The sequence below is a fragment of the Zosterops lateralis genome, assembly GCF_965231275.1.
Source record: "Zosterops lateralis genome assembly, chromosome: 15".
NCBI classification, from domain to species: Eukaryota; Metazoa; Chordata; class Aves; order Passeriformes; family Zosteropidae; genus Zosterops; species Zosterops lateralis.
In genome coordinates, this window is record NC_139775.1 from 4,205,587 (window position 1) to 4,224,031 (window position 18,445).

Consider the following 18,445-nt stretch of genomic DNA (forward strand, 5'->3'; position numbering starts at 1 on the left):
CTGTCTCCCTGATGTGCCTGTCTCTGTGTGAGGAGGGTTCGAGGTGTGGCCACAATCCCTCAGATCCCTGTGGGGCCAGTGGCAGCAGCCTGTGGCTCACTGCTGTGTCCAGAGAAACTGCAGATCCACAGGGAACAGGGACACATCACCACTGGCACACCTGAAAGGGAAAGTGTTAGGGACTGACCCCTGCAGCATGTCCCGAATTCCTGCTGTTGTTACTGGCAAGTTTAAAATCAACAATGGGAAAACTCAGCTGAATCAAAGGGATGAGAGTTGGCCTTGCTGAAGTTGATGCATCTTCCCTGAGGCATCTCATCCCAGAGCCCAGAGCCCCCTGAATGCCTTTCCACTCTACAGAAGGCCAAAACAAGTGAGATGAGATGAACCATAAACCAGGATGGGAAGCTGAGGACATCCCCTCTCTCTGGATTAGAAAGGGCCTTGATCTGAGGAGTTATGGGACCCAGGGAGTGGGGGCAGGGTGGGGAGCTGGGAGTGTCTCCTCCAGGCTCACAGCCCTGGGGTAAAGGTTCAGCTCACCTGTACAGGTGGGCTTAACCTTGATATTTCAGTGTCTGGGAAAAGCCTCTCTAGAAAAGATCTTTTGTGTCATCTTCATGCTCATTGTTGAAATCATAGCAAGAAAAAAGCAGTTTTCTTTAGCAAAACTGTTGCCTTTTGCCATTTTTGCTGCCTTAGGAGAGCAAAGTCTCACTGCTGAAGACTGAATGTGATGCAGTTTTCAATGTTCAGCCCAGCAGCTTCTGAAATACATCCATATTTTGTGAGGTTAATAACACTGCAGTCACCGAGGCTGAATTTTCACTGGTTCAAGCCATATGTCTCTGACCTAATTAGACTTTTACTGGCTAATAGTTTATGGAGCAAACCTCTAAGGGGTTTGTATCTGGTTCCTGAAGAATCACTCAAGAGGGAAATGAAGCTGCCTGGTGCTGTGCTCCTGCTTTGAAATGGGCAAGTGCCTGGTTCACTCCCTGCAGGCTGATGCCTGTCCCTGCTGTCAGCCTGGGTAATACTGGTAATACTGATACATTTTAACTTAAAATTAGTGATTGGGTTAAATATTAATCTGTAACTTCCAAAGGGGCACTGTGCCCCTTTGGTTGGTGATCCTGTGCATGATCCATTAGCATTCGTGAACCCCAAATTTGGAAACCTGTGAAACACTCCCAGGGCATTCAGGGTTTGTTTAAAGCAGCTCTGAGGCGGAGATGAGCTCAGTTCTCAATATTGCCACTGCTGAGACCACAGCTGTAAAACCACAGACTGGATTTTGCAACTGCAAGTCGTGTTTCAAGGGCTTCATGAGTGATAAAATACCTGAATTGTGATAGATTTTGTTACTTTATTATCTGCTGTGGGCACATTACTGTGTCGCCCCTTTTGGTGCACCTGTTAGTGTGACTGGTCCTGATCATCTTCCCATCACTATCTCATGGGACTTTTGAACCAATCTTTTCTCTTTTCCATCTGGGTTTTCCTTCTCTAAGCCAGGGATAATGGCACTTCTTTAGCTGGAGTGCACTTCACATTCAAGTGAAGGGTGCAGTGCTGCTGCTCAAGTGTGTCACAGACCCCAGGCAGTGAGAAAGGGGATGGAGCTTTTTAAAGACAATCTACACAGGGCTGTAGAAGCTGGCATCACACTTAACACCATTTAAATACTTGGATCTTCCTCTGACAAATGCCTGACCTGCAGCTCTGGCCAGAAACCCCAAAACCTCTCAAACCCGCTAAGAGCTGGTTCCTCTGAGCTGTTCCGAGACCCGAGTTCACGATAGGCAGCTCCAGCCTGGGAAGCAGAGCTTGCACATGGATTAATGGCTTAAAGGAGCCTGCTGGGTTCAGGGTCAGCAGCATTTTGGCTGTGGAAGGCTCAGAGGAGTTTGAGGGTAGGTCTGGGGGGGTGGATTTGGGCCAGGGCTTGGTCAGGGCTGTCCCTGCTCAGCTGCACCAGGCAGTCCTGGCTGTCGGCACATGTTAATTGGCTGAGGAGAAGGGTCTGGGGCAGCTTGTGCTGCTTCAAAGGGCCCTTCAGGGGAACATCTAAAACACAGCCTGCAAGAAAAATAAATGAAGGAGAGCTCAGTTTTTTCCTGTGGCTGCCTGCAAGCTGTGGCCATGAGCAGAGAGTGCTGCCGAGGCCACCCACGCCGGCGGCTGCAGCTCCTTCCCAGCTGACCTGTCCAGCAGCCCCCAGGATCCCACCAGCTTCCCTGGGCAGGTGTGACCCTTCCTGCCCCTTGGAACAATCCCCCAGCACCCCTGGGCTTGCTTAGAGGCCTGTGAGGAGACAGCAGTGGGGAGGGAAAGCCCAGCTGTGGAGAGAGGAATGGCAGGTTCCAGGATGTCCCTGACCAGCCCAGGACCTGCCCCGTCCCCTTGGCCAGGTTGGCTCCTGTTGGGGGGCAGCACTCGGGGCTGGGCTGGTGGGAGGCTTTGCCTGCTCCTGATTTGGGGTTTCCTTTGCAAGAGCTGCCAGTTTTGGGCTCTGTCCATGCCCCCAGCCCCACCTGCTCTTGACTGGCTCCAAGGGAAGGTGCAGGGAGGGAAATCTCAGTTTCTGCTCTCTGATCCTCTTTGCTCAAGAGCATCTGACTTGGATGGGCTCAACCTCCAAGTAATTCTACACAGCCCAAGGAATAACTTTCTTTCCCAGCTGCAGCCCTGGGGGTGGTTCAGTCCCAGAGCTCTCCGTCTTTTCTTCTGGGCTTCCCTTTCTGTGATTTCTTTTGTGACTTGTGACATGACCCTGCCCTGACAGAGGAAGTTCTGATTTTTTTTTTTTTTTTGAGAGATCATTTACTCCTAGATAAACATTAATTTTCATTTTAATTTTTAACCTATGCCTCTGAGGTGACAATGCTTTTGTAGGCCCTCTGAGAAGCTGTTATCTTTGCCCAGCTTTGCCTCTTTCATTTGCTTCATCCAGCAGGTAATGAGTAACCTGTCCTCCTGCTGGGCAGGCTGAGAGCTGGCAGAGGTGCTCTCATTCCTTCCTTCTCCATTCTCTTTGGGAATCACAAACACATTTTTAGTGTCAGAGTGACATCTCTCTGCCCTTTGCTTCTGGTAATTCTTACTCTGTGTGACAATGGCAGTGCTGCAGTGTGTCCTCCTCTTCTCTGCAGGGACCTCCCAGAAATGCTGATGAGGAAGGGCAGGAGCTGAGCCAGCCCCAGAGTGGGGCTCCAGGCACAAGGACTTATTCACACCAGCCCAAGTGACTGGGGGCACAGCCCTGTCTCCTCAAAGCCACACAGGCAGGCCCTTGTCCAGCAGGGACGTGGATGTGCATGTGCAGACTCCCAGTCTCCTGCTCTCACCACAGCTGCTGTTTGTGACACACGTGGGTTTGGGGTATTCTGGGTGGTGCAGAGGGCTGGAGCAAGCTGAGGTCACATCCTTTCCAGCCAGCCCAGGTCCCTCCTGAGATGGGGAGAGAGGACAGGTTTAATTGGGGGTGCTGTGTCCAGTGCAGGTGTGACCCTTCCTGCCCCCTGGAACAATCCCAAAGCATCCTCAGGGCTGACACATCTCAGAGCACAGTATGGAGCACTGCAGCATCCTTGGGCTCTGAAAGGACTCAAACAAAACACGTCAAATGCTTTTTCCCTACTTACAGGGCATTGTGAGATCAGGGTAAATTTTACTAAACTACTGTGCCTTTCCACTGTCAGATGGTGCCAGAAGGCCACTCTTCACCCACCCACCCAGCAGGACTTGTCACTCCCCTGGTGACCTCCATGCTCTGATTTTTCTCTCCTCTATGAATTGCAGAGAGGCACAGCCTGGGGTTCACTGTCCATTTGGGGTTCACTGTCCATTTGGGGTTCCAGAGGTGGTGCTGGCTGGCAGGAGGGGCAGACAGAGCAGCTGTGTCCATGTTCTGGACAGGTTGAACAGATGGGTTGTCTGTGCTGCTGTTCAAACGTGTTGTTACAAGTGCAAGGGTCTGTGAGAGTCTTGAGCTCAATCTTGAGCTCAGTCCTTGTTGTCAGGGCTACTCTTGTAGGGCTTGGGGGACTTCTTTTTCTGAAGAAAAATATGTCTGTGTGTCTTCTTGTTTCTCTTATCAGTTTGGTTTTTCCGGTTTTGTTTTTTTTTTTTTTTTTTTTTTCTTTTAGTGGTTCTTGGGTCGATTTCAAGGGGTTTTGGGTTTTGGGTTTTGGGGGGGGGGGGCGGTTTGCAGTGTAGAGGAAAGAAAATTATTTTTGACAGTGCAAAGGCTGAGGTCCTTATGCAATCCCCTCCGCAGTTACTGGGAGTTCAGACAGAGCATGGATCACGATGACTCATGATCAAGGCTGCAAGAACTGGCAGGAGTGCAGCAGCACGGGCTGTTTGTACCTCAGACAATTAGTTCTGTAAACAGATTTTTGTCATGTTTCTGAATTGCATTGCCTGAGACTAGACATTGGAAAACAATGAAGGGAATGATCCAAGGCTGAAGGAGAAAGAATTGCTGACCTCATATGTATATAATGCATGCAGCATGTGTGAGAGGGGGTTCAGCTCGGAAAGAGGGAGGCCCAGTGTGAGGAGGGGCCCCTGGGCTACTTCCCAAGGGCTGGGTGAAGATCCTGGCTGTGTTCTGAGAGCCCTCCTGGGAAAGGAGATTTCTACACTGTACCCAAACACCTCTGTGCCCTCCTGACTGAGCTTTTTTTTGGCTGCAGGTTCAGCCATCTGGGGGAGGGAGTTCCCCGGCTGTCAGCAGTGGTGCCTCCCTGCCACCCCTCCTGTCCCCCTGCAGTTTATCCTCTAAACCACAAGTTGTTCTGTGAAATCCCTTGTCCTGTTCACAACGGGGATGGAGCAGTGTCATCTGCTCCCAGTCTTGCTCTCTGAAACAGCTGGGCCATTTTTCTAAGGAAAAACAAGTCAGCCCGAGACCAACCCCATGCCCTGAGCTCCTCACAGTGTCAGGCTGCAGAGAGACAGAGCTCTAGAGAATCCAAACCCACATCTTTGGTGTGAACAGCACACAACTGCCCAAAATAATGCCTCCTGCCCAGAAAGGTTCTGCATACCTGGGATTTCTAGGGGGAATCTGTTTGTTTCTTTGCTCTTGTCACTACTTTTTGCAGCAGTACCCAGAATAAACCACAAAATACCAGCAGGCTTCATTTCTTAGTATTTTCAGTCCAAGAAAGGATAAGGTGGAAGAGAGGAGGAACCAGGTTTCTTCAGGGAAGGCACAGCCAGAGTTCCTTTCCTGAGAAACTGACCTTATTTGTGGATGTGGAAAGAAAAGGTCATTCCAGTTATTTTCTGCTGGACGCTGTGTGAACATCCAGAATTAACCTCTTGTCTTAGGGACAATTGCACATGGATTTGGGGGTTCCTAGGTTCAGGTTTTGCAGAAACCAGTAAAAATTTGAGCCAGTTAGCAAGAGCTTGTGAATCCACTCCTGCAGCCAGTTTATCTATAACACTGAGAAATGGTGTAAGTAACTTCCCTGCACATAAAGTGCAGCTGCTTATTGTGCTGTGAAATTTAACAATGCTGAGTGTAACTGATTTATAATTCATGCAAAAGATAAAATCTATGATCTAACTTCAAACCAGAAGTGTTTTGGCTTACTAAACGTTTGGCGGTTTCTTTGCAAAGTGCTTTATCTTTTTGCTTAATTACCTCTTTAAAAATGTGATTTCATTGTTTCATGAGTTTACTATCACTTTCTCTTAATTGTATTTTTTTTAAAATTCACATTCATAGGCTATATCTAAACAAGTCCGATAGGCCCTATTCATTTCTGTAGAGAATTTTAACTAAGAGGAGGCCCTTTTATACATTAAAATTTTTTAGTTACCAAAAAAGTGACTCCAACCAAATTATGTGGTTGCTCATGTAAATGATTGCTCCATTAAGACACTTGAGTGTTACAAGGTAATGGGTGAGTTTAATTTTTTGTGATTTTTTTCCTGTTTTCTTTTTAGTTGTTTAATTTATGGGTAAATAATCTAACCATTCCTTGGATTTCCCCTCAAATCTCCCAAGGTGATACTGAAAAAGGTGGAAGAGGTGGGTGTGATCATAAAGAAATGAAGGGAGGGGAGGGGAGGGGAGGGGAGGGGAGGGGAGGGGAGGGGAGGGGAGGGGAGGGAAGGGAAGGGAAGGGAAGGGAAGGGAAGGGAAGGGAAGGGAAGGGAAGGGAAGGGAAGGGAAGGGAAGGGAAGGGAAGGGAAGGGAAGGGAAGGGAAGGGAAGGGAAGGGAAGGGAAGGGAAGGGAAGGGAAGGGAAGGAAAGGAAAGGAAAGGAAAGGAAAGGAAAGGAAAGGAAAGGAAAGGAAAGGAAAGGAAAGGAAAGGAAAGGAAAGGAAAGGAAAGGAAAGGAAAGGAAAGGAAAGGAAAGGAAAGGAAAGGAAAGGAAAGGAAAGGAAAGGAAAGGAAAGGAAAGGAAAGGAAAGGAAAGGAAAGGAAAGGAAAGGAAAGGAAAGGAAAGGAAAGGAAAGGAAAGGGAGTATTAATGAGAACAACCTGATGAGCTACATTGATGCTTTGGTATTCAAACAAGAGAGATTTTACCCATATGATGATTCCTAGTGCAGCACCTTATTCAGAAATGCTGATGAGATTATTCTCTAATGAACACGCTCTGTGACTGTTCATATGGAAATGTTTAAATTTTGGGTAATCATCCTCCTATTTTAGTACATTCAATACTTCGTACTGAAGGAAAAGCAAGAAAAAATTTTTCATCAGTTACAGTCCATTCCTTGCTGGAGAGTGAGAGAGAGGCACTGTCACTTTTCCAGCTCTCTCCAGGCAGATACATCCCTCCCCACGGGCATGGGAAGAGGCAGCAGAGTTACAGAGGTGCACAAATTCCTGTGGCATTGGTGCAAACCCCTCACCAGCTCCCACGTGGTGGATATTTCACAAGAGGAGCAGTTGTGTGGGAGTCTGGATCAGCCTGTGTTTGCCCTTTTTCTCCAAGTGTTTGCATCCGCATTCCTGGGCCGGGCAGTGTGGCTGGGAAAGTGTCCCACCTGCAGCAGGGAGCAGGGATAGTGGGGCTGAGGGGTCACTGGTGTCCTGAGTCTTCCTGGCTCTCCTGTGGCTCCTGGAAGGGCCTGGCACACACACACACACACACACACACACACACACACACAGACAAATTCCAGCTCCTCCACTTAGATATTGTTTTGCACCTCTCATCAATTTTCTGCCTCCTCAGGATCCACAGGCTGGAAGTCCTGAGCTGGCCATACAACCACTGCCTAGAGCAGATAAATGCCATGTGGTGTAGAAAAATTGATGAATTTGTGCAATTTGTGAATTGGTTCATTCTGGGATGGCAAAATCTCAACTGTGCAAATATTTCTTCTGAAAACTGATCCCTAACCCTTGCAGCAGGTGAGGGCAGTTGGACTGAGGGGGCACAAACCCTAAAGACTGAGCTCTGACTCCTTCCCCAGCCCGAATTTGTGCCAGCAGGGTGTTCTAGGCCGGTAAGGACCACAGGGCTGGGCTGGCTGTGACTCGGAGGGATCGTGGTGCCATCTCGTGGCAAAAATAAAGTAGAAATCAGATTGTGTGGGATGCTCATTGCTCTGACCGGCGCAGAGGGGCTGCAGGTGGAATCCTTGCCCCTCTCAGGGCAGGAGCCCCTGGTCCCAGCACCACACAGCCCTGGGGTGTCAGGCTGGGCCATGGGACAGCTGCCCTGAGCCACAAAGTGAGTTGGTGCTGTTCAGATCTGACTCCAAACAAGACACCTGTCCTGCCCCGAGGTGTTTGCCTCCAATCCAGGTGAGAGTTGGGAGGCACAAACATGTTTTGCAGCTACAGGGAAGACCCTCAGGGCCGCTGAGGAATGTGGAGATGGTATTTTCACCTCTGAGAGCCAATGTTTTCTGCTAGATAAATAGATAGCTGAGTCATAATCAATGTTCTGCCATCGCTTGGCTGAGCAATTAAACGGGAGACAGGCATTTTGTTTAGTGGGGATACATTCAGCTGTGTAATTCAGTGTGCTGGGGAGGGATCACTTCTATCCCTCTGCTGACACAGGCACAACCAGGATGCATTTTTTCAAAGGAATCAAAGGAACCTGTTTTCCATGGATGTTTGCAGCTCTGAAGGCTGCTGTGCCATGGAGGAAGGGACTCATCTCTCTCCTTCAAAGCCAAGAACCCGAGAGCCCGTGGCAGGGGGCAGGTCTGAGGTTCCACCAGTGAATTTGTGCAGAGCTGAGCCCAGCTCAGTGCTGTTCCCCAGGGCACTACACTGCCGCCTTATCTAACTACCGAGTTCACACTATTTTTGAAGAGTTAAAATAGGAACAGTCCTGGCCTTTTTGAAGCCAAAGGCCAGAGTCCTTCTTTTTATTTCAGCATGACCAAGACTTCCTTCACAGAGCTGATATGTGGTTTGCTCCCCAGTTGCTTTACCTGTCTCTCCTTGCCTTCCCATCCAAAGCAGAGGGCCAGCACCAGGGAGGCTGAGGTGACAGCATTTAATTCAACCTCTGCAAGCAAGAGGCAAAGAAATGAAGAACTGAGGCTGTCCCCAGGGCTGACTCACAGCCCATAGCTGAGGAATTTGCCCTGGTGACACCACCCTGCAGCTATGAGGGGTCTGCTGTTGGGCTGGTGGTTACCAGGTTGAGGATATGCAGAACTTCTCACCCATGAGATAAATCTAACATGGTATCTGTTGTCACTCTGGGCTCGGGATGTTTCATGGTGTTTGCAGTTCTGTGTGCTGCAAAGTTGGGTGCCAGGCATAGGAAATGTAATGAGGACATGGGATAAAAACTTTATTGGGTTCCCATGAAGAGGAAACAAACAATATGATAAAGCACATGATTAGAAAATGCACTTGGAGGAGTGGGAAGTCACAGGCAGATAAATGGATGGAAAATTGCCTCAGCTGGAATAAAGTTGTGGAATATGATGGCATGTAAGAGTGCCACAGATAGAGACAACAGCCAGGCTGAGCTACAGAGGGAAGGAAGCCAACCAAAACCAGCTCTCATTTAATCCATGATCCCCTTCCCTGTGCATGTGTGTGTGCAAAACAGGCACTGTGAAATTAGACTGCATTTGCAGCGGAGTTTTGTGGCTGGTTCCAAAGGCCAGACAATCCCAAACAGCAGAATGAAACTGCTGGTATAGGCTCTTAACATTAACCAGGATATCTGGAGAGAGGGATAGTCTTTGCTGCTATTTAACAAGGTCAGGAAGGACAGAGATGTGTAAATCTAGCAGTGGGTGTAGTTTATTTTTCTGTGTCATTAGCCCTTTATGACTGGATGCTGGTGCAAATCTCACGTGGCCTCATGATTTAAATTGCAAACTTAGAAATGCAGCTCCTGTTTCACTCCGACTGGGGAGCAGTGTTGAGCTTGGTAGCAGCACTTGCTTATCTGAACAGGTTTGCAGACTCTGGGACATCTTCCAGGACACTGGTCCAAGGCAGAAATTACTTTTTGTCCTCAAATCACATGAACCCATCAGTTTTTTCACTCTTGGTGTTTGTCTTGGCTGCCTGCGGGGTGAAATTCTGGTAGGATTTTGTGGTGAGCTATGGAAAGGCTCGGGAGGTGTCTATGGCTGGCTCCAGCCTGTGACACACCATGTCTTTCTGCAGCTTCCTGCATGCTGTGGTTCGTTCTTCCTCAGGATTCCAGGCAGATTTCTGTGACATGGTGAACCCATGGGCTGCATCCCCTCTGGCAGCACAGCAGGTTGGTCCCTTCACCAGCCCCGTGCAGGGTCTGTGCTGAGGAGTGGGGTGTGACTGTCAGCACCGTGTTTGTGTTTGCATCTCCCCCACAGCACAGAGCACAGAGCAGCCCTTGGGGGGATGGAGCAGTGGAGGGGAGTGGATGGAGACAGTGGGAAGGGGATGTGGTGGTGTGGCAGGATGGGGGGACGGTGAGTTTGAGCAGATTTGGGGTCTTGGAGCCCAAAGCTCTGGGACAAGGCCACGGTTATTCCCGCAGGATGGCACAGGTTGCCTGAGGCTGAGGCCTCAATGTGAAAGTCGTTTGGGGCACAGTGAGGTCCAAGTCAGACTCTGAAACTCCTGGCTGGGGTCGGAAAGTGAATGTCTGGAGCAGCCCTACAAAGAAGACAAACAGCTCCATCTTGGCCAGGCTTTCTCCGATGCAGTTCCGTCGCCCTGTGGGTAGAGCAGAGTGTTCACCTGGTGGGAAAACCCAGCTGCAATGTTTGCCATGGACAGGTTAGCATTGAGATGTTGTAATGGGAGCAGGAGGGAAACCTTGAAATGCACTAAAGCATTTTGGAGTAGAGGGGCCTATGTTGCTAAAGGTTCCTGTCTGGTCTCTTTTGGCACAGGCTACAGCCACCTTACAGTTATTATATGTTTATGGTGTGCCCTCTCCTCTCCTAAGCTCTTCCAGCCCTCTCAGCATCTTTAACCCTTGCTTTTGGAAAGCAGCCTGATAGAAGAATGCCACCCCCTTCCAAAGTGGAATAGTTTGAAAGTCACTTTTCCTGTGGAATTTATCCTCACATACCACTTTTAGATAAGAGTGTTTCTTCTTTACTACCCTTCTTTGTGCTATATTTAGCAGTGGGAGATCTGTGCTCTGAGAGCAGCCATTTGCCCAGATGCAGAACAATTGATTCCATTCCGTTGTCTGGTTGCTTATGGACTGAGTTCAGGGCAGTATTTAGACGTGAAAACCCCATTAGTGCATTTTGTAATGAAATGGCCCTGCCACAGCCCCAGCTCTGTGCAGGTCAGACCCTTAGTTACCTGTGGAGAAGGGCAGGAAAGCTCCTTTCTTCACAAAATTCCCTTCAGCATCGAGGAAGTGGTTGGGGTTGAACTGATGTGGTGTCTCCCATTGTGTCTTATCCAGCAGCACTGAGGTAAGGGATGGGATTACAATTATACCCTGGAAGAAAAGTACACAAACATACAAAAGATAGCAAAGTGCTGTTTTGGTTCATTTTCTCACACAGACTTTGAGTGTCCCAGGAGATTTGCTCCCCCTGGGGTAGGTGGAGACCATGAGGGTTTTATCTCATCATCCAGCAGAGAGACATCAGTGAGATTTTCCCACTAGTGCCAAGGATTGGAGGCAAACTCCACATGGTGCTGTGGAAACCTCAAGTGGAAGGTAAGATCCTGCAAGTTCTCTGGCAGATACTTCACTGTGCAGAAGGCTGCAAGGAGGTAAACCAGGGCTGCTCATGGAGTGAGGAAGGGAGGGACTGGACTGAGTCCTATGACACACTCTGGGCTCAATACAGAAACTCTTCTGAGGATGGTTTTGGACTCTGTCCTGTATTTCCCTCTAAGGAAACCATTCTCCAGTGGCTCTGGGGAGGGTTTTGTGCTCCTGAGAGGGAGCAGATACCTACCTTGGGAAGGAAGTAGCCCCTGAAGTGGGTGTCCACAGCAGTGCAGCGGGGCACGTGTGGCAGGAGGGTGATGAACCTCTGCACCTCGTGCAGCACTGCGTTGGTGTAGGGCATGTTCTTCCTGTCCTCGTACGTGGCCCAGCTCCCAGCCTTGACTGTTCTCCCAATCTCCTCTTGAACCTTTTCTGGAAGGAACAAACAAAAGGGATGTGTCCCAGCAAGGAAGCTAACTCCCTCCTTGGATTTGGTTTGGTGGGAAAAAAACAAAACATTTTTCCAGAGTTTGAAGAGAGAGAGGATTTTTAAAGCAGCAGTGTGGGTTTCCCTGCTCTGTGTTGAATTCAGGATGTGGGTGGGTTGTTTCCTCAGCATCATACTCTGATCTCCACTCATCCTAGCAAGTCAAAGGGGCTATTTTATTGTGACTTTGATCAGCACCTAGTTACATTAGGAGTTCATCACAGAGGAGAGCTAGGGCAGCTCTTAAGAGAAAAGAGCTGCTGTGGATCTGAGGGCAGGCCTCTTTCTTCCCGATTTAAGCCTTGCCATGGATGGAGTAGGTAAAAGCTGCTCACTTTGAATCTCTGGGTATTTCATCATGAGGAGGATGGACCACTGGAGTGTGGTGGCAATGGTCTCTGTTCCAGCCATGACCAGGTCAAGTATGGATGCCATTAAGTTGTCATCATGGAAGAGGCTGTCTTTCTTGTTCTTCTCCTTGAAAAGCACAAGAGGTAAGAAAAGTCATAAAATCATCAGTCTGGATATTCAGCAAGCTCAGGAAGTGCTGCATAACCTACAGCACAGCTGGCTGTTGTCTTGTGTTTGTGAACTGGGTGATAAAATGGACTTGAATGATCTTGAATGCTCAGCATCCACCAGATGTGGAATCTGCAGGTGGAAGGTTTGGAGGAGAGTTTTGGTTCAACACCCATCTCCCCTGAACGCAGGCTGAAACCCAGAGCTGTTCAGACTCAGCCTTGCAGGTTTGGAAAGAGCCTGGTCTCTGCCCTGTACAGAAGCAGATTCAATCCTACCTCTGAGTGACTCCTGCCCATGGCCAGGTTTGAATCCCCAACTATGATCAAATTCACCTTTCAGGCCATTTCTGCCTTGGCTTTAGAACTGTGCTAACTCCTCCTCCACATAGCTGAGTAGAAAACTTAGTGCCTAAGGTCAGCCTGGATCCAGCTGGAAAGAAGAAAAAGCTCAGAGCCCAAATATTTTGTGTTGAATAAAATCAACTGATGTGTGAAACTGCCGAGCCTCTGCTAAGTAAGATGCAAGGCAGGGTTGGGACTTGTACTGATAATTTATCATACAAGTACTTTAAGGGGATCATTCATCTTGATGGAGCAACAGTATCAATGATTAATTGATTTGTTTTCATAAAAAGAAAGGCAGAGTCAGCTTTCATGTGAATTCATGCATTTTCTACAAGGAGCGAGTAGTTGATCTCACATTATCAGTGTTATTATTTCAGGAGTGGACTGAGAGTAGCTTTTGTATCTTAATTTTGATAGAAAAATGTACTGATTTTAAGAGCCTGGCATCTGATTTAAATACCACTGGAGTAACAGCATGTATTTCACTAAATTTACATGACATGACTGAAATCAAGACTCAGCAACTCTTTTAGCTAGAAAATCCAAAGGAGACATTGCAAACAGCCAGCAGAGCTAAGCAGTCCAATACCTCTTGTTGCTTGAATATCAGTGCATCGATGTAGCTCCTCACACTGTTCTCATTGATATCCTCCCTGCTTGCCTTCATGTATTGCCTTAAAATGGCACGCACATCTTCAATTTTCTTGAGCATGATCTTGTGGGTTTTAAAAAGAAATCCAAGGAATGGGTAGAAATTGAAGTACTAATGAGAAATTAAAAAAGAGAAGCATTAGGCCTGCAGAAATACCACACAGAATCACACAGAATTGCCTTGGCACATGCTGAAACAGCTTTTTCCTAAGGGGCAATGTATCAGCTGAGTTTTGTCTTTAGTAGCAATATCTCAGCATCCCAGGGACTTCCCAGGCAGATTTTCATAAGCTAAAATAACCATAGTTCAGTTCTCCTTTAGCTCCACACAGATGTACAGGATGGGTCAAAAGGAAAGTAGGCAAGGGGAATCTGGCAGATTTTGGTGACCAAAGTGGCACGTGGGGAACTGTCACATTTTAGGTGTAATGGCTGGTTCTGAACATTTGAAAGCTGCTGTAGCAAATCCTATGGTTGGTGTGGCTCACGTGCCAGCGTAAAAAAAATTTGTTTATCTGTGGGACAGGTTACTTACGTTTAAATTTGGGGATCCCAGAAGAATCATAACTTCATCTATGAGTTTTAAAAGAGTAAGAAATGTTGGGTCCTTGTAGTCAAACCTGTCCCCAAAGAGCAGGATGAAGGTGACGTTGATGGGAGCGCAGTTGAAGGACGGCAGCCTGAAAGGTTCTCCTGCGGCAGGAGCAGGGTGGGAAAGCTGTGAGACGTGGAGCAGCTGTGACACACACGGGGCTGGGCAGCCCTGGGATCATCCCCAGCTCACCTTTGAAGGATTTGATCATCTCGATGAGGAAGTGAAGCTCCTCAAAGATCCTGCCCTCGATCATCTGTTTGCCCATGCCGAGGTTGCGCATGCTGGACACGGTGAATCTCCGCGTGGTCCTCCACAGCTCCCCGATGGAGAAGAACAGACCTGGACAGCCCATGGGAAATGTGCTGGGCTCAGGCCACGGAGGAGCCCCCCACACCAAACCAAACAGGGCACTGGGGGAGCAGGGAGCTCCACGGGTGTTTCTGCTGCCTGTTTTCACAGGATTTAGGGACTAAAAGTCTCCCCTTTCTGTGCATCCTCTCAGCTCCGTTCCCACTGTGGTTTGGGAACAGCAAGCTCCCTCCCAGCCCAGTTACCCCAGTCCTCTCCTGAGGGGCAGATGGGCAGGTGTGGCTTTCAGACCAGTATGGGTTGGCTGTAGAGCTGGGGGGAGATGTTGGTTTGACTCAGTCACGGGACATTTTTGACCTTGCTGGTTGCAAGTCTAGGGCTTCAAGCACCTTGTGTCTCTGAAGCTTCTCCTTCATCCTATTCTAGTCATAAAGGTAATTTATCTGTGTGGGATGGGATGGGATAATTCACTCTCCTCAAACCTAAACTGTTTTATAGAGATTCTATAGTGCTGTATTTTCAGCAGTGGCAAAAATACTGACATTTTTGTGGAGGTTTCTGAGCTCATGCCACGATGACCTCTAGCACCTCCAAGCAGGGATGGGTATTTCATCCTGTCAGAGTGCTGTGAAGAAAAAGTCAGGTCAATAATCCAAAAACTATCTCAGATTGTGGTCAGTTGAAAAGCTGAATGCCAGCACTTCACATCTTCATCGTGGCTGTGAGGCTTTTAAATATGTTTGCTTTTCTGTTTTAAAGAAGTGTAGTTTTAATTTAGATAGAAAAAACCTTTTGCTCTAAAAATGTCAAAGCAAATTTCTAAACTTCAATTTTTAATTTTTCTTTAATTTATGCAATTTCATCTGGATCATTCCCTTTCTGAGAGCACCTTCACAGTCAACAAATTGGCATTTTCTGAAGAAAAAAATGTTTCATGGGAAAATTTGTGACCATTGTTGCTTAACAGCCTCTGAGAACTTCTATCTTTGGGTCACCTCTGAGTGCCTCAGACTTGGGCTGAGAAGGTAAATGTGAAAGGACTTATGATGCAACACTGATAGTCTCCCAGAGGGATGCTTTACATGTAAATTAGCTCTAAAAAATACCTTTTTTTCTCATTAATTCCTTTTATTTATGTAGCAATAAATTCATCTATTGACATTATGGCTGGGTAATTTAATTTCTAATTCCAATCCCAACTTCAGCCTGTGACCAGCATATAAAGCTGCCTTTTGGTTCTCCCAGCTAAAGCCTCATATGAAGCAGAGGATGGGCAAAGCAAAAAGTCCTCTGAAATAGTCAGGGGTGGAAAGTTACCTTGGAAAAACTATGGGATTGTTTGTGGGGATGAATTTCCAGCCTCAGCCTCTTGCTTCTGCCTGAACCTGTTTCAAGCTGGTCAACCTGAGGACTTTTGTGGGGAGGCAAAGGTGTGGGAGAAAGGGAAAAACCCCACAGCTCTGAACAGCCAAGCCAGGCAGTCCAAAGTCTCCTGGAAATGTGCAGAGGGTTCATAAACGTGGTGGTGACAGCGAGCCAGCAGACATCTCACAGAGATTAACCCCAGAGCTACCACAGTGCCTTCAAAAATCCCACTCCTCCCACCACTCTGCTGTTTGGATATGGATGGGCTGCAAGAGCATCAGCAGAAATGATGGAAGGTCAGGAGTCATTGCATGCAAGAAAGGCCAAATGTTTGCTGTCACTTGGCTTCAGAAGGGCCCAAGGGATGTTTAAAAGCTGGGCTGCAGGGATGCACAGTTAGGCTGTGCCTCATCATCATCACCATCACCATCATCACGGGCACTAAGCGACGTCGTCCCTCCCATCCCCCCCTCTCCTTGCTCTAGTACCGTTTCCATTCTGAATTTGGTCAAATATTGGGATGGATGGTCTGTCTACAAACTCCTCTGTGTAGTTCACAAGCGCCTCTCGCACAACTTCGTACCCGGTCAGGACCACAACCTTCTGGAACCCAAAGTGGAGCGTGAAGATGGGGCCGTATTTTTCTGCAAGCTGGAAAAAGAGGTGAGCAGTGATGGTGAGGGAGGGAGGGAGCATGCAGGGAGCAGCACCTCTGGCTGTCTGAAGGGACATTTTTTATCCTGGTGTCCTGCTGGGAATGGCTGCAGAGCCACTGCCTGCAGAGGGGCACCTGGGAGCCAGAGCTCCTCACGGTCAAACACGAGGCATTTTGTACAGATGTGTGGAATTCAGGTTTCTTGCCATGAAGGAGCCCCCACCCCATCAGTGCATCACTAATCTGGTTTTGCTGTTATGGAGAAAATAAATGGAAAACAAACAAACAAAAAAACATTGAAAAACTGGACCCCAAATGGCGGCTGAATTTGGAAAACTGGAGAAAGACCAAAAAAGAGAAGATAGTTCAGGGCAAATAATGATGCTGTCACAGAGGAAAGCTTTGGCCTGATGCTCCTCATGTACTAAAGCCCTCGTGCATCCTGCTGCAGCCCAGAGGAGCAGTGTCCCTCTCACAGGACAAAGGGGGCACCCTGCAGTGCCCACCCAGCAAACCCCGGGCGGTGCCAGCAGCTTAGTGCAAACATCGCTTTTAGCTCTCCGTGGGGTGAGGTGGACGGATAACCCCTGTGGAGTAATCCCAGAAAGAAGGCAAACACAGGCAACACCAAGCACAGCCCGGCAAGGGACAAAAGCACACGGAGGTAATTCCAAAGCGCCGTTCCGAGGCTGCGGCAGCGTCTGCCCAGCCCTGCTGGGTAAACTGACCCCAGCCCTGACAGCGCCCGGAGCAGCTCCAGGTGCCGGGGCCTCACCCACGGCAGCGGCACCCCCGCCTGTCCCGCAGCACGGCCCTGTTTGCTGAGCCCTGGGCTCACAGGGGCCCCGCACACCCGGCTGTGAACCCCCCCTGCCTGTCCCCGTGACCCCAGCGAGGGTCAGCCCAGGGATCCATCCCCAGGGATCCATCCCTAGCCCAGGGATCCATCCCCAGGGATCCATCCCCAGCCCAGGGATCCATCCCCAGGGGTCCATCCCCAGCCCAGGGATCCATCCCCAGGGATCCATCCCCGGCCCAGGGATCCATCCCCAGGGGTCCATCCCCAGCCCAGGGATCCATCCCCAGGGATCCATCCCCAGCCCAGGGATCCATCCCCAGGGATCCATCCCCGGCCCAGGGATCCATCCCCAGGGATCCATGCCCAGCCCAGGGATCCATCCCCAGGGATCCATCCCCAGCCCAGGGATCCATCCCCAGGGGTCCATCCCCAGCCCAGGGATCCATCCCCAGGGATCCATCCCCGGCCCAGGGATCCATCCCCAGCCCAGGGATCCATCCCCAGGGATCCATCCCCAGCCCAGGAGCAGCCCTGTCCTGCACACACGGACAGCTCGCTGCCGCCAGCGGGGTAAGGTGTCTTCATTCCAGGTTAGTGCCAGAGCTCACAGGTAATTCACTCTGGTTCCCCAGCACGGCTTCCCCATCTCTCCCTTGCACTGCCATCTGGACTTTAACCGTATCCCATTCATTCAAAAGGAGAGGGATTGTACAATGGAGTGCCTGGATCAGGCGGCAGATTTGGGGTCAGTGCATTGTGGAATTCCTCTTGCCACATCTCCGGGGCATAGGGGAGGGAAGCAATTTAATTCATGTTAGTTATATCCTAATGCTCTAAAAGATTTCTAGGTGTCCAAGCTGTCAAATTAATATTTCAAATCCCACAAGCATTATAGACTTCATGTACATCATCACAATTACATGAAGAAATCCCGTATTACCCAGAGGTCTTTTTTAAATGGTTGATTGCTCCTAAATTACATTGCATCAACACAGACATTGACTAGAAGAAGCCCAGACAGATATTATAAAGCAATTTTCACACCTTCACAATTTAGTTTGAATTTAAAAATACAAAAAGTTCTCACTGATACATCCCAGGCAGCTTTAAAATCTATGAGGGTCTGGGTTAGGGTTTTTTGTCCTACCTTCATTAGTGATTTATCTTGCCTTCTAAGATCCACCAAGTGCAGGTTACCAATGATCGGAAGAGGAGTTGGACCAGGAGGTAATTTAAAAGCTGAATTTTTATAGCCAGCTGAAAAATAGGCTACTGCTAATAATACTGCTGCACACAGCAGACAAACTAATGTAGGATCAGAGAGAGATGAAATTAAAAAAGACATTTTGAAAAAAATAATCTGGGTTTTGGGGTTAGAAGCAATAAAAATGCAGTGGCACTGTTCAGTTTCTGCCAGCTGGCTCTCTGTTTGCTCTCTGCAATTGCTACAAGCACTCAATTCTTATTAAGGTTTGTAGAGTACCTAAATAAATACTGCATACTCCACCCTCTTTAAACACCTCAGAGAATGTGGTCTAAGCAGTTTGCAAAGCCTGTCCAGAAGTAAAGAGAGTTTCAAATTACAAACCC

At 48.5% G+C, this 18,445-nt stretch overlaps 1 protein-coding gene across 1 annotated transcript; it reads right to left on the reverse strand.

Annotated features, from left to right (window-relative positions):
• Window positions 1-8,807: 8,807 nt before the first annotated feature.
• Window positions 8,808-18,296, reverse strand: LOC310915531 (cytochrome P450 2W1-like). Its single transcript, XM_083872478.1, has 9 exons — window positions 18,003-18,296; window positions 15,890-16,052; window positions 13,917-14,066; window positions 13,668-13,825; window positions 13,071-13,244; window positions 11,951-12,092; window positions 11,376-11,560; window positions 10,765-10,906; window positions 8,808-10,161 (listed from the first exon to the last, which is right to left on the reverse strand). Exons 1-9 carry the CDS (start codon window positions 18,198-18,200, stop codon window positions 9,971-9,973), a joined length of 1,503 nt encoding a protein of 500 aa, XP_083728604.1. The 5' UTR covers window positions 18,201-18,296; the 3' UTR covers window positions 8,808-9,970.
• Window positions 18,297-18,445: the final 149 nt, after the last annotated feature.